Source organism: Physella acuta, unplaced genomic scaffold, assembly GCF_028476545.2.
Source record: "Physella acuta isolate Inbredline_101_S28 unplaced genomic scaffold, ASM2847654v3 ptg000241l, whole genome shotgun sequence".
Taxonomy (NCBI): Eukaryota; Metazoa; Mollusca; class Gastropoda; family Physidae; genus Physella; species Physella acuta.
This window is the reverse complement of record NW_026731760.1, coordinates 55271-70647: the sequence shown is the minus strand read 5'-3', so window position 1 is coordinate 70647 and position 15377 is coordinate 55271. Positions and strand designations below refer to the sequence as shown.

The 15377-nt window shown below is 32.5% G+C and overlaps 3 protein-coding genes across 4 annotated transcripts in view; 1 reads left to right on the top strand and 2 right to left on the bottom strand.

Annotated features, from left to right (window-relative positions):
- Positions 1–119: 119 nt before the first annotated feature.
- On the bottom strand, positions 120–6419 carry LOC131938297 (deoxynucleoside triphosphate triphosphohydrolase SAMHD1-like). The gene is made up of 6 exons (XM_059296290.1): positions 6298–6419; positions 2411–2471; positions 2120–2201; positions 1015–1044; positions 737–797; positions 120–284 (listed from the first exon to the last, which is right to left on the bottom strand). Exons 2-6 carry the CDS (start codon positions 2469–2471, stop codon positions 120–122), a joined length of 399 nt encoding a protein of 132 aa, XP_059152273.1. The 5' UTR covers positions 6298–6419.
- A 1066-nt stretch (positions 6420–7485) lies between these two features.
- Positions 7486–15377, top strand: part of LOC131938312 (deoxynucleoside triphosphate triphosphohydrolase SAMHD1) — a 47487-nt gene continuing 39595 nt past the window's right edge. For both annotated transcript variants that reach the window (XR_009386291.1, XM_059296316.1), the window contains exon 1: positions 7486–7555. The gene's annotated coding sequence lies outside the window, so the exon portion shown is untranslated. The remainder of the gene's footprint in view (positions 7556–15377) is intronic.
- LOC131938313 (deoxynucleoside triphosphate triphosphohydrolase SAMHD1) lies at positions 10642–15175 on the bottom strand. Its single transcript, XM_059296317.1, has 8 exons — positions 15017–15175; positions 14266–14357; positions 13666–13719; positions 13227–13455; positions 12213–12302; positions 11832–11936; positions 11188–11295; positions 10642–10958 (listed from the first exon to the last, which is right to left on the bottom strand). The coding sequence occupies exons 1-8, from the start codon at positions 15131–15133 to the stop codon at positions 10920–10922; spliced, it is 834 nt and encodes a 277-aa protein (XP_059152300.1). The 5' UTR covers positions 15134–15175; the 3' UTR covers positions 10642–10919.

The window sequence follows — 15377 nt, the reverse complement described above, 5'->3', positions numbered from 1 at the left end:
GTGTAGTGTGTAATCACCCTATACTATATGGCCAGGCTTATAATAAAGTTACTGTGTAGTGTGTAGTCACCCTATATTATGTGGCCAGGCTTATAATAAAGTTACTGTGTAATGTGTAGTCACCCTATACTGTGTTCGAATCTGTTGTGAGCGGCTCCAGGGTTGACAAAATAGCATGTACCAAGTTGTTTGAGGTAGCGAAGTCTTTGGAACTGGGGCGTGTCGATGATGGCCCTGCAGAGAGGGTGTATGCTGATGTGGCCGTGAACAGGGTCGTTGAACAACTAGATAGATCGAATTAAATATATTAGCAAACAAACAATATAAGTGGAGATGAAGAAACACACACACACACACACACACACACACACATATATATATATATATATATATATATATATATATATATATATATATATATATATATATATATATATATATATATATATATATATATATATATATATATATATATATATATATATATATATATATATATATGTTAGTTAGTTAACTGAACTATGGTTTTGTAACACCACATATTTTTTTTAAACAGTACATTTAAATTATCAAATGTGTCCAGTCTAGGGCGGACTATTTCCTACGTGCCTACCTCTACATTCGCCTATTGTCTATATACATTATCTATTTCACATAAACAGCAAAGTGTTTTATTTGACAGAATATTTTTGGATGGTATACACAAATAGAATAACATTTTGATCTGAATACAAACCTTCATCCTGTCTTCCGACAACCTGGTGTACTGTGGGGCAGTTTCTTGTTCTTTGTCCCGGCTGAAATTTAGCAATCAACAAATACACTAAACAGTGATATATATTTCTAGTGAAATTAGAATTAGAATTACTAAAGTCGCATAATTGATTTCAATTCGAAAGTAAAGAATACCGATTGTTTCATTGCCAGAGTTCCTTCCAGGCATCTCTTCATTGCAAGTAAAATAATGCATTGAACTATTTCATTTTATGTATGTAGCACATACTAATTACTTACGTAGCAAAACGCCCGTACTTTTCTGGATTTCTAAAAGGAATACAAATAGAACTATAGGTTTATATTTAGCAAAAAGAAATTAACCAAACACTATACATGTTTTGTATAAGTGCTGTTTAAAATATATTCTTTACAGGAATAATGAATAGTACATAGTAAATACATTTATGAGTTTAATTTAGTTGCAAATATAGATTACATAGTAAAATTAACAGCCGTCATTAAAATTTGAACTTGGGAAAAGATACAAGATAAAATATGTATATTTAATCGACAACTAAAGGTGTATAAATGCATTGCGTTTGTTGCAGTTATTAATAGGAGTTGTTCCCTTCCCCCCCCCCCCCACACACACCTCCCGACAAAGGGATATAACTGATAGATAATGAAGCAATATTATTGCTGGCAACTGATTACTAGTATGGTTTCCATTGATGGAAGTCGATCAAAAAAAAAATTCTAATCCAAGGCATTTTGATTTATGTTCTGAAAATCATGCAAAAACTAAGTAAAGCGAAAATCAAAATCCTATTAGATAACAGCTATAAATATATTGGTCGGATGGACAACGTAGTAATTGTGTGGCTAGTTACACTAATATTAACAATATATGACTGGATGTCCGTTGTACTACAGCTCGCTGGCTATCAGTATATCAAATGCGCATGTTTATTCTGGCTATAAACAAAGCAAATAACTGTGGACAAATATAGCCTAGAAAAGCTTTTGTCTAACGAGGTGCAGGTGAAGCACGTTATTTTACAGCACGCTTTGATCACAAAGTGGACCAAGATTAGACGTGTTTTAGGTTCCATTAGGTCTAGTTTGCTCCATTAATTTTTACGTCATTGGTGAGTTCATACAATCGTATTGCTTCTTCACGTTCGTAGCATCGCTATCATATCCCAGTATGATTTTATTTTTCATTGTTATTATTCTTCAATAATAACCGTTGATGGTCAAATTTTTTAAAATGTGTTCTCAGAAGGTTCAGCTGCTATGGAAAATCGCTTTTTTGTGAGTTATTGAAAAGGGCTTGTAAACAAACTGTCTACATTTTAAAAGTATTGAAATGGTTTAACCAAAGAAGCAGATTAAAACTCACTCATGTTGAAGTGCTTTTAGCGCTAGATATAAGGCATCAAATGTCACAGACTGCGCATTTTCTTGTTGGATCTTCTTTAACTCTGATATTCATTGGAAACATTCAGAGGAGACATTTAAATGCTATGTATATAATAGAATATATATATATATATATATATATATATATATATATATATATATATATATATATATATATATATATATATGAAAGGTGGTGGGATTAATTATAATTTTAAAATCGTAATATCATATAAAACTACCATGCTAACAAATTATAATATCTGCTTACCATTAAAAATATCTTCAGCTGTTTCTTTTAATACTTTTTCTTTTTCATTAGAATCACTCATCTAAAAAAGTGTAATATATATATATATATATATATATATATATATATATATATATATATATATATATATATATATATACATACATACATACATATGGTGGCCGGAAAGAACCGCAACCGAAAAAAGCGCAACGGAAAAAAGCGCAAAACAAAAAGCGCAACGGAAATAAGCGCACACGGAAAAAAGCGCAAAGAGAAAAAAGCGCACACAGAAAAAAGCGCAAAGAGAAAAAAGCGCAAACAGAAAAAAGCGCAAAGAGAAAAAAGCGCACACAGAAAAAAGCGCAAACAGAAAAAAGCGCAAACGGAAAAAAACGCAAACGGAAAAAAGCGCAAACGGAAAAAAGCGCACACAGAAAAAAGCGCAAACGGAAAAAAGCGCAAACAGAAAAATTCGCAACCAGAAAAAACAACGAAAAATGTGCAAAAGAGAAATTTAGCACAAAGACCATATGGACTAGATGACACATTTATTCATGACTGTTAGGGCTGCTGTGAGAGTGTCGTGTTTGATCACGTGATCTACTACCATTTAAAGCGTACCACTACCATGTGCATTTCTATCACCATGATACAGGCGATAATCGCTTTACACAATGCCTATTATTTTCTTGGTCAATAATTATTCAACTATTATTCTCGTATAAATAAACATAAAACTATCGACATTACACGAAGTATCTTTCACATTTTCCCTAGTCCGAACTACCTAGCTTGCATACCATAACAACCCGTTCCTATGGCAAAACTTCACTCTCTTTCATCCGCGTCATCAAACATGCATTCGTCATATCTCTCGTAACAACATTCAATCGCACCATAATAACAATTATGTATTTAATATTTTTTTCACATCATGACGCACCTACCTACCTACCTACTACCCACCTACAAACTTACCTATCTACCCACCTACCCACCTACCTAACTACCTACCTACCCACCTACCCGCCTATCCACTTACCCACCTACCCACCAAAAAAGTATCGGCGAAGTTCGTAAGTTTCGTAAACTGTACTAGACATCTTTTTTTTTTAAATGAAAATTCAATGACATCATTGACATATGTTACAAATATGTTACATTTTGCGACAACCTTAATTAGTGCGTTGGGCTTGTATGAAAACTCACTTCGAGCTAACTCAATTACATGCTATTTATTTTAACATTACACGGTAAGCGTCAGCCAACTGTTGTGATGTGAGGTGAGGACAGGTTCGACAATTAACTAACACGAAAGTACGAAAGAGACATAGACTGCCTATTAGAGAATGGACCCCTTAACTTTCCTAACCCCACCATTTATTATACCTTACCTATCCTCTAAATTTCCTGCGCTAAATGTCACTTCCCTCCCAATCGTTCCTATTCTACAGAATTGTGTGTACTATTTATTTACATTCTTTAATTTCAATATAACTAAAATAGACTTTTGTTTGAAGGGTAGTGAAAACATGTAAACAAAAGGGACGCTACTCTAAAGCTATGCGAATACTTATTTGCAGTGGCGTAGGCAGGGGGGGTTAGGTGGGGGGGGTCATAACCCCCCATAGACCCCTCGGTATATATATATATATATATATATATATATATATATATATATATATATATATATAAAGTGTGAGGGGGGTGCAAATCGAAAGTTTGAGGGGGGGGATGTGCAAATCGAAAGTTTGAGGGGGGTGGAAAGTCTAGAAGAAACACTGCATTTAGCCTATATAACAGAAGAGCTATGGTTATTTATATCATTTTGCATTCGTCCGGTAAACATTTCAGTAAAATACATTAAAAAAACTTCCGTAACCTTTTTATAAAGAAACAAAGAGAGATGAAGTTTTATAATAACATCAGGCTTTGACTTACACCTACTCCAATGGCATCTTCATTGTTAAACTGATTAACTATGTAATGTAGGGTTCTACATGAGAGGGTCAACACTATCATTATATTCTGTCTAGCCATTCAGTAGTTCATCCCAAAGCACGACGACATCAAGGTATACAAATGATTCGACAGGATGACATTAATTTTACTATTTATTGCATTACAAAGGACGACTTGAACGAACAATACTAAGACTGGACTACATTACGACATCACTCTAACACAACAAGAACAAGTATACTTTTTTAACTTCTTTCCCCGACAACAACGAACCTACACTAAAACGTCTCATTCTTGCGAACCGCGTAACTATTCAATGCGTCATTAACTTTCGCACTAATACTCGTTCACACAAATCCTTGTTTAAACATACATCAAAAGTATATATATATATATATATATATATATATATATATATATATATATATATATATATATATATATATATATATATTAGTTCGGACTAGGGAAAATGTGAAAAATACTTCGTGTAATGTCGATAGAAATGCACATGGTAGTGGTACGCTTTAAATGGTAGTAGATCACGTGATCAAACACGACACTCTCACAGCAGCCCTAACAGTCATGAATAAATGTGTCATCTAGTCCATATGGTCTTTGTGCTAAATTTCTCTTTTGCACATTTTTCGTTGTTTTTTCTGGTTGCGAATTTTTCTGTTTGCGCTTTTTTTCTGTTTGCGCTTTTTTCCGTTTGCGCTTTTTTTCTGTGTGCGCTTTTTTCCGTTTGCGCTTTTTTCCGTTTGCGCTTTTTTCCGTTTGCGCTTTTTTCCGTGTGCGCTTTTTTCTCTTTGCGCTTTTTTCCGTTTGCACTTTTTTCTCTTTGCGCTTTTTTCCGTTTGCGCTTTTTCTGTTTGCGCTTTTTTCTGTGTGCGCTTTTTTCTCTTTGCGCTTTTTTCTGTGTGCGCTTTTTTCTCTTTGCGCTTTTTTCCGTTTGCGCTTTTTTCTGTTTGCGCTTTTTTCAGTTTGCGCTTTTTTCTCTTTGCGCTTTTTTCTGTGTGCGCTTTTTTCTCTTTGCGCTTTTTTCTGTTTGCGCTTTTTTCTCTTTGCGCTTTTTTCTGTGTGCGCTTTTTTCTCTTTGCGCTTTTTTCCGTGTGCGCTTATTTCCGTTGCGCTTTTTGTTTTGCGCTTTTTTCCGTTGCGCTTTTTTCCGTTGCGCTTCTTTCTGGGAACCACATACATACATATATATATATATATATATATATATATATATATATATATATATATATATATATATATATATATATATATATATATTTAAAACTAGACATAGATATGTAGGTCTATTACTTTAGTAAGCAAGTGAATCTAACTCTCTGTGATAACAGGATGCGGTGAGAACAAATATTGCTATCAATTTAGTCAGCAGTCACCGCATCTGCTAAACAGGCACGAAGCTATGGCTCTGGTCTTCATTTATTCTCATGCCTGAATGCCTTTCACTAGCCCGTACACTGGTTTGATATCGTTAGCCCCATACGTCGGGATACTTTTGTCTGCCGCTTTTTGTAAACCATTTGAATGAAGCCTCCGAATAATTACTATACTCAAGAGAGTTTTGATGTTTGGTGGGGCGTCACACCATTAAGCGGTAGACCTGTATTCTGACGTTACCGTGACTAATAGCTATTAGCGGCGAGTACAATGTATGGTATAATTGATCGTATGGAGCGAGTGAAATCAATAATGCGGTTTTAAAATGTATATATACCTCCTATTATTTCATGAAATTATGAAGGCATATTGAAAAAAATATATTTTTTGGTTCTGAGATATTTTAAAATATAATTTGCCCTTAACTAGAAAGGGCATATGGTGTGCAACTTTATTTATAATATTATGCTGTTTCGAGTTTTTTTCCAGTAATATATACCTACTATTAAAACCGTTTCAATTATAAACATAACAGGATTAATATTTACCTTCAGTTCTATACAGCCAATCGCATTTATTTACAGTATAATAAGCACAGTTGTACAATAAAGGTGAATGATTGACCGTGAAGCATTGCACACATGAAGTATCAATATCCTGTACACACTAGAGACCTGTACACAAAGGTCCCCAAATCTGATCAAAAATTGGGCTTTCGTGGAAGAGCTGGTGATAAGGAATCAGAGCGTGTCGCCGGTACAGCTATAACACGACAAGATAAGGCAAGCAACGTTTTGTTTCGTGACGCTAACTTCTGAGTGGTACAGGCGCGATTTGTAAAGTTAGAGATTATTCCAGATACAAGTAGTAGGGCATACGCTTCCAGCTACCACTGCTAAATTTAATTTCTAGTATAAGGTTTGCCCTTACTTTAATATTTATTTAACATGGGGACCTTTAAATTAATTATTTAATTGGTTTAATAACTTCCGCAAATTATTCCGCACATGTTTTCTTTACTTGTAATTAGTAAATCTGTTCGTTATAACCTTAATTCAAATTTAAAGCCAACTCACTATATTTTGATCGAAATAAAACATATATATTTGTCACTTGTTTTTATTGCATTTAAATATAAAAGCCCACCACTAAATAAGTTAAAGCTAAAAATAAATTTTAAAAATATTTTAAAAAGTGCATTTGAATGCCCTGTCGTTTTATGTCGTCTTTAACATTGCTTAACCTTGGGCAAACCAAAGTAATTTTACTGCACACCTCGGGGATACACATTTTGACTGAACACACAAGATGAAACACGGCCCATTACCGGGGTATACACATTTTGGCTGAACACACAAGATGAAACACGGCCCATTACCGGGGTATACACATTTTGACTGAACACACAAGATGAAACACGGCCCATTACCGGGGTATACACATTTTGGCTGAACACACAAGATGAAACACGAACCATTACCGAGTGATCGAACAGCTATCAAACGTGATGCGTCTATAAACAACGCCGCTACACTCAAGGGGATACACGGCGGTTACAACACAACACAGTGGATACACGGCATTTACAACACAACACAGTGGATACACCGTCCCCATTGTTTGGCCTAAATAGTTTCAGCTCCGTGACAAACCTTTATGCTATCAATGGTGCTCCAGTGTATTGTACAATGTTGTGTCAAGATTTGATTCCAGAGTTGCCAGTTTAAAGAAAGATGATCTGACTTGAATACGTTTGCCTTGAGGTTAGTGGCCGCAAACATACTGTTAACGGATACCCTCCACAATGTAAGTATATGAATATGTCATTGTGTCTGCTTTCATTTTGTTTTTAACTTGAAATATGTGGCCATAAAAAGCTAATTTAAAATCAGTATCTGTGGTTATATCTAGACCATTTAAAAGATTATAGGGTATCAATTTAATATTTTCATTTTTCGAAGCAAAACATTTGAATTAAAACTTTTTTAGTAAATGGTCTTCTATAAATTGCGAGACGTTTAGATGGGTAGAATTATAAGTGGTGTGTCGATTTGTAGCAAAGGGGAGAGGAGGGAGTTGTGAAACTGTGACTTCACATATATATCACATTTTTAAAATAATGTGTAATTTATAGTATATGCGTTAATCTTGTTATTTAACTTTACAGCTATAATTTATTTTAAATGCGACTGATAACATTGATTGATTGCAATGAACATGAAATAAAAGTAGTTAGCTGAGCATCTCTTACAAATGTTTAATGCTGGGGTGATACTTGTATTTTTCCTTCTCAAACCTTCGGTAGTTTTCACTGTAGCGTTGAAAACTTCCACAATTCAATATTCTTTACAAATGTATTTCATTCTTTGTCTTAATATTTCCAAATGGTTGGTATAACGCACATTGATTTTGGAAGTGACTACTTTTTCATTTCTAATTATTGTCTTCTGAAACTTCAATAAGGTTTAAGAAAAATGATGCAGCTGACCATTCCTCTTTCTAAAATTATCATTAACGCACAATTTCTTCAGCCCAATCCGGAAAGGGGGGGGGGGGGAGCATGTGTAATATGTTCCATTTTTCATGTCTCTTAGGGTTCGTTATTGATCACGATTTTATCGTGTCTGATCACATACAAAATATGCCATTATTATAGGTTGCTTTCAACCTAGCAAGGATTAAAATATTGTACGAACCAATTAGATTATGCTTGTGTACCAGGGATAGTCAGCTTATAACAAAACGCCGTCTACTCTTCACAATAGCAAAAATTGCCATTAGACAATTAGGCTTACCCGTTTAGCACTTCAATTTATAGCCAGTCTATTTTGACGTTTTGGATTTATTATATATCAAAACAAGATAGAAAATGCATTTCAAATAAAAGTATAAAACAACAGTAGCATTCTAAACTTTTTGTAAGTATTTATTTCTTTGTTCTACATTTTAAATATTATTATATTTATATTTCTCTGAAAAAAGCATTTGTTACAAAAAAACAATGTGAAAAAAAGGCTGACGTGTCTACTGTAGCCACCAATAAAAATAAAATGTTAGTATTATTTTATTGCTGACAATATTATTGTCTCAGCCACAATGTGGCCCATAAAAGAATCAATAACAAAGCCGGTGTGGTACATGAAATGTGTGGTGTGCGGAGTGCGATGCATCCTGGAATAGCCTTTTCCCGCAATACGAATTTTAAAATATCACTCTTTGGGGAAAAGTAGAATTTTCAGTAATAGTTTATCAAATTTGGCAAACAAGAAAAAAGGTAAAATACAAAGTGAAATAAACAAAATAAAGGTGATTCAAATAAAAAATACTTTACTAATTTAAAATCTGTGATCTTTCGCATACTTTAATGAATTGTAATTTGTCTATAAATATGTTCCCTACAGTAAAGAATTAAGTAAGTTTATTAAGCTCTATAGTAATACAATTTAAATGTAATGTTTGTCTTTTGTAAGCCAAGATTTTTCTGTATTTATATGTAAATACAATTTACATATAAAAATAAAAACTTGTTTATCTTCTTAAACTTGTTTCTGTGTCTTACGTCCGCTATTATCGAAGTTTACTACCGAACATATTTATTTTAAACTTTTCACGTAGGTCAAGACATAACATGCTACTGAATTAGATGATTAATTATCTCTTTGAACATTAATCAAAGTTTTCTTTATTAAGTACTAATGTTTCGGAAATAACGTAGAGTACTACTTCCGTCTACCGGAAATTACTCACAATTTGATGGAAAACAGAGGATTAGATATTTTACTTTTATGTTAAAGTGCGCCTATCAATCAGATACAGAACTTATAGGCTTTTGAAAAACCGAAAGTAGAATAAGTTCGACTTCCAGTAACCGAAAATCACTAAAAAGTAAAAAGTTTAATCAGAACTACACATTTGGTATAATACTTATATATGAAATTTCATTAAACTAGCTCTTATGGTACTCAAGTTCTCGTATTCTCACACGCGCACACACACAAGTATTTTAAAAATCGATTTGAAAAACAAGTCCATATCCCTACTACACTGGAGTTGCTATCCCCTTTAGTGTTATATAAGATTATTCGAGAAAGTTTAGGGGAGACTACTCCCGCTTTATTGTTGATAAAATAAAAATAATAGAACCTGGGTTGGCATCAAATGAAAAGAAAAATAAAGGTAATTATCAAATAGTGAAAGTGATCATTATCTACTTTAAAAATGTTTTGTAATACATTTATGTATAGAAAGCGACTTAAAAAAATTTAGTATTTTTGCGCCGCATTTGATCAAAAGCCAAATTGCGTTTCTACTAATTAAATGAAATTATATTTAAATTGCAAATATATAATCATAAAAATAACAGCTATAAATAAAATATATATAAATTATAATAAATATAAATATAAATACATACAGTTGAATGTATATATTCTGATAAGACACATTATGATTATTCTTACATATTGGTGCACAAATCAATCATAAAAGTATAAGCATTAAAAATGACATTTGAAGTTTATGAAACAAAGCCTTGAAAGTGCTTCGGTATCAAACATCAAGGATTAAATCAGTGAAACCAGTCGAATGCAAAAAAATACCAGTAGAACTATCTAGTTATATTCTATTTTATTGACAGTTTTTCTTCAAGAAGAACAAAAGGAATAAAAGTTAGAAATGTAATGTTCATTTAAAAATCTGAAGCAGCCGTTTCTACTTATGCGCAAAAAAATATCACTGAAATTCTGATTTTTCGTCATAATGGGTTTCTTGCACTTTTGGATTCTTGAACCAGTTCTTAATTCAGAAAATAAGAACATTAACGAGAAATAAAATTTAAGTTTAAAAACTATTTTTTATGATCCGATGCATGAATAAAGTAATCATACTTTTCCAATATTACACGTTCACTACGAAATGTTTGACATCAGCCATCATGTTGTCTGTGGCTCCATTGAAAGCTGGATTACTCCGGTATTCGTTAAATTGAATTTACATCAAATCGGAAACATCCATCAATGAAAACATGTTTAGGCAACGTATTAGTGTAGCTAAAAACTAGCCCAAGCTTTTTTCCTAGATTAGAAGTCAGCAGCATCTTTTCTATGGTTAGATATCCTCTTTTTAGTGACAACATTGTCTTTCAAATTATTCGTTTGTTCTTAAAATCAAATTAATTGCCCTGTGAGGTTATTGCAGCTTGGTTCAGTATCTAAAATAAATAAAGACGTTATGTGCAGCTGACTGGAATAATTTTTTTTTATCTTTTCAAAATTAAATTTCCCCAGCATATTAATGGTTGATATATTTTGCAACAAAGTATAACATCAGGCTAAAAATTAGTTTTATTGCATTATCTATTTTACATGAAAAAAAAATTGAGTTTGAATTATCTATTTGATAAATTAAATCTATGAATATAAACAACGAGAACGCCTTACTATGACAACTTTTTCCGCGTGTTTCTTTAAATCGCCTGTGTCGAGTTCCGGACTGAAAATACGAACGACAACTTCATCGTAGACTGATGGCTCCATGATCGTGCTAGTCTGTTAGGGGTATGACGTGCCAGTTAGTGGCAAGATTATTATCATATTTTTACTATACGAGTAATAATTTAAAATGTTAACAACTCCTTGTGAGATGTTTAATATTCGTTAAGCAGGGTAGAGTAAATAAATAAATGATACCGAAAATGATAAATTCAGTGCAAATTTTTCTGACATTTTTAGGCTTAAAACCGTTAATTTTCATCGGAAATCTCTAAATATTTTTTATTATCCATTGGTCGTGTATCTTGATGTTTGGTCAAGTGTCATTCAAACATATAGGCTACCTAATGCTACCCAAAAAATACTCCTCCCATTTAAATTTGTCCTCTCAGATTACAAAAATTGTGTTCATCAACATACCCCACCCATCCCACAAATGTCTAATACATTCAAGTTTTCTTGTATCTTTTATATTTGTGAGTGCTAGATTTTTACTTAGAGAACACGTATTTTAAAAATATTTTCCAACTGATGTACTTTGGTCCGTCCGTGCACCTATGGAGCACACTGCTTTTATTGTACCCGTTTGTTACCTCGTCTTTAGTTAACTGTCTGGCTGTGTGTGGGTCTTCTTTGCAATACACCTTAAGTCTAGTCAGTGGGTTTTCTTGCATCATGCCAAAATCGATGTAAGAAAGCTGGATGAAAATCAGATTTACATCAAGATCTGGCTTAAAATTATTTCATTTAGTCTAGCTAGGAAGCCCAAAACAAATACTAAAATTAATCAGCAAAGTAATTTCAACTCTATTATAAGTTAGGTTTTTTATAATTAACATCAGATAGTTGTTTTTAATATTGCAAGTTTACTTTTGTGATTCGATACAAATATTTTACTAAAATATTGTAGGTGAAATAAATTCAGCAAGTATCAAAATGAATTAAAACTTAAATGAAATGAATGTAAAATTTACCTCAACAAAGAATTCTGGGACACCAGTTCCTTCATATTGTTCTCTAATCATTTTTTCTATTTTTTCTTGAACCTGCGGCTTCTCAGCGAACTGTAACAGATATGCAACAACTAACATGAAAGGATAACACTAAATATTTACATTTCGTTCATTATTGACTTTGCTGTCGGCAAGAAGTTTTTTTTTTTTTTGCTGATGCACCCGTTTCTTTTTAATTATTATTATTATCTTTTATTTATAATGTCTACTAGTTTGTTTGTTTGTTTGTGGGTTTGTGGCGAATCTTGAAACCTAAGTTTAACCCACTTCTAATATTTTCCAGATATATTCGTCTCCGACGACAATTAATGAATATCTAATTAGTAATCTTATAAAACTTTTGTTTAGTAATTTAGATATAGTTAAAATATCAGTAATCTCTATAATAAGAGAATAGATAGGATCGAATGATTGGGATATCTCGATCAGCTAACCTACAACCAAAAAAGGGTCAGGTAATTTATCGGGTCTTAAAGCAACGATTTTAATGTAGTGATCGAATTTTTTTCGCATTCATCGTGAATTCTTATATAAGTGCAAACAGCTAAGTGTATCGTCTAAAAAGCGTTTAGTTGTGCTCTGTGTTTTGTTTCTTTCCGGTGTTGAGCTGATCTTCCGGACATGGTGATTAATAAACCAAGTCGCTTTATACCATTCAGCTGGATGCCCCAAAATTAAAAGGTCACATGGTCTAGATGTTATTACCTGCTCCGGCGCTACAATTGTAAGCATTCGGCGTGAACCACAGCTCACTAGACCGGTGGAAGTGGGGATGATAGCAATATAGTCTGTTGCGCATGGCTGGATAGCAAAGGAAGGGGCAGGAGGAGAGTGAGAATATAGATAGATGGTAGTGGTGTACCGCATGGTCCCGACGTAGATAATTGTATATAGATAATATTAAATTTAAAATTCAAATAATGAAATGGTTTATAATTAATATGGTGGAAGCTGACGACGAAAATGTTTGCTTACCTGTTTAATAGCTTGTGGCTCTAAAGGATCACTTTCATAAACACAAGTGAAAAATTTTCTGCTGAAAATACTGTTGATAATTTCTTTTGCTTTTTTCATTTCTTTAATTTTCTCTCTTAATTCAGGCGTTTCATTTTGTGCCTCATCAATCTTAGCATTTTTGATTTTTTGTAATATGTAGTCTGTGAGTTTACTTAACGCCTCCACGTTATCTTGACATTCAGAGATCCTTAATGCATTCGAAAAAATAAAAGATAGTTTGAAAAAAAGTAACACTGTTTCCCTTACATAAAAGCAAAACACAAAACATAAAAAAACTGTTAGCTCTTTTATAATGTTTGAATTTTTAAAAAGGTAACGTGTCGGTCGGTCGGTCAGTCGGGCGGTCAGGCTGTCGGTCGGTCCGTCGGTCGGTCTGCAAACAAAACATAGTACATACTTTTTTCCTTGAATTAGTATGTGTTTATCTGCATTTTTGAGAGCTTGAGCAACCCTAAATATGAATGTATTTTATTGTATATATATATATATATATATATATATATATATATATATATATATATATATATATATATATATATATATATATATATATATATATATATATATATATATATATATATATATATATATATATATATATATATATATATATATATATATATATATATATATATATATATATATATATATACATATATACATATATATATATATATATATATATATATATATATATATATATATATATATATATATATATATATATATATATATATATATATATATATATATATATATATATATATATATATATATAGATATATATACCGGTCAATGGTAGAGGAAATACGCAAAATTCTCATATCCTCTCACATTCAGTGGAGGAAATAAACACCGTGCGTATATCCCCTCGCGTTTGATAAGAACTAAAATAATATCTATAAATATCAATTAGGATTAGGTCAAATAATATTTATTTCAAATATATTTTGAAATGGATGAGAATTGCTGCATAAACAAACAATTGAAGTTTTACATTAAGTCCAAGCAGGCGACTTTTTTGTGTTGATAGGCGGACTTCTGGAGTCGGTAGCGGGTTTTGAACATGTTGTACAGATTTAAAGCTTCCTGGGGAATTCAAAAAGCACTAAATAATGGCGAAAAGCAGATAAATTGTCTTTCAAAGGCTCATGTCACTGCATAAAATTTTATTTTTTAAAACTTGTTTCATTAGTGAATGGATCAAGGCATTACCGAGGCCTATATATGGCCTACGTGATGTAGGTATAGATGTAGCAATATTGATTATATAATTTCTGTAAGGGACTTTTAGATGGAAAGTCCGCCCAAATGCCCAGATTTATGCCCAAACGCCGCTGCTTTAAAGCTTACTTAGCTAATTACAAATTTATAAAAAGGATCGAAATGGATTATGTTTAAAAATATTTCAACTGAGCGTTTAAATAAAGAAAATCGCCCTCTCAGTAGCAACATATAAAAATTAGTCTATTAGATTTTTACTTATTCTTTTCCTTAAAGTAAATGATAATGTATGATGCAATGTGATTAATATTAATACTCTTATGTGTTTTTTTTAAATCAAATGTAAAGTTAGAGATAAGTGTTAAATAAGCCTCAATTAATTAAAATTGTTAAAGGATATAACAGCATAAAACCTAAATTTAAAATTTAGATGCCAATTTTTTTGTATTTTTCTTTGTTATTTATTTACGTTTTAGTTTGAGAAAACCATCGAGAATTCGATGCACAAAAAGATACAGTCAGACCTTATCTCTCATACAGATTTGTAGTTCTCCATCCACTTCCATTACCCTTGCTAACTTCATGTAGCGAGAATAATCAAAGCTGTTTTTGATGCCTGTGTGACGGCAGTCTCTGGCCATGTAATCCCATTTATAGACATCAATGCCGTTACGCCGATTTGAGATAATCTAAAATTTAGAAAATATGGTCAATGTCAAGGTCAATGTCAAGGTGATGGTGATGGTGATGGTGATGGTGATGGTGATGGTGATGGTGATGGTCATGGTCATGGTCATGGTCACGGTCACGGTCACGGTCATGGTCATGGTTATTGTCATGGTCTTTCCTTCTAGTTCAGCCGAGGTGAGATCAAACAGATAACAA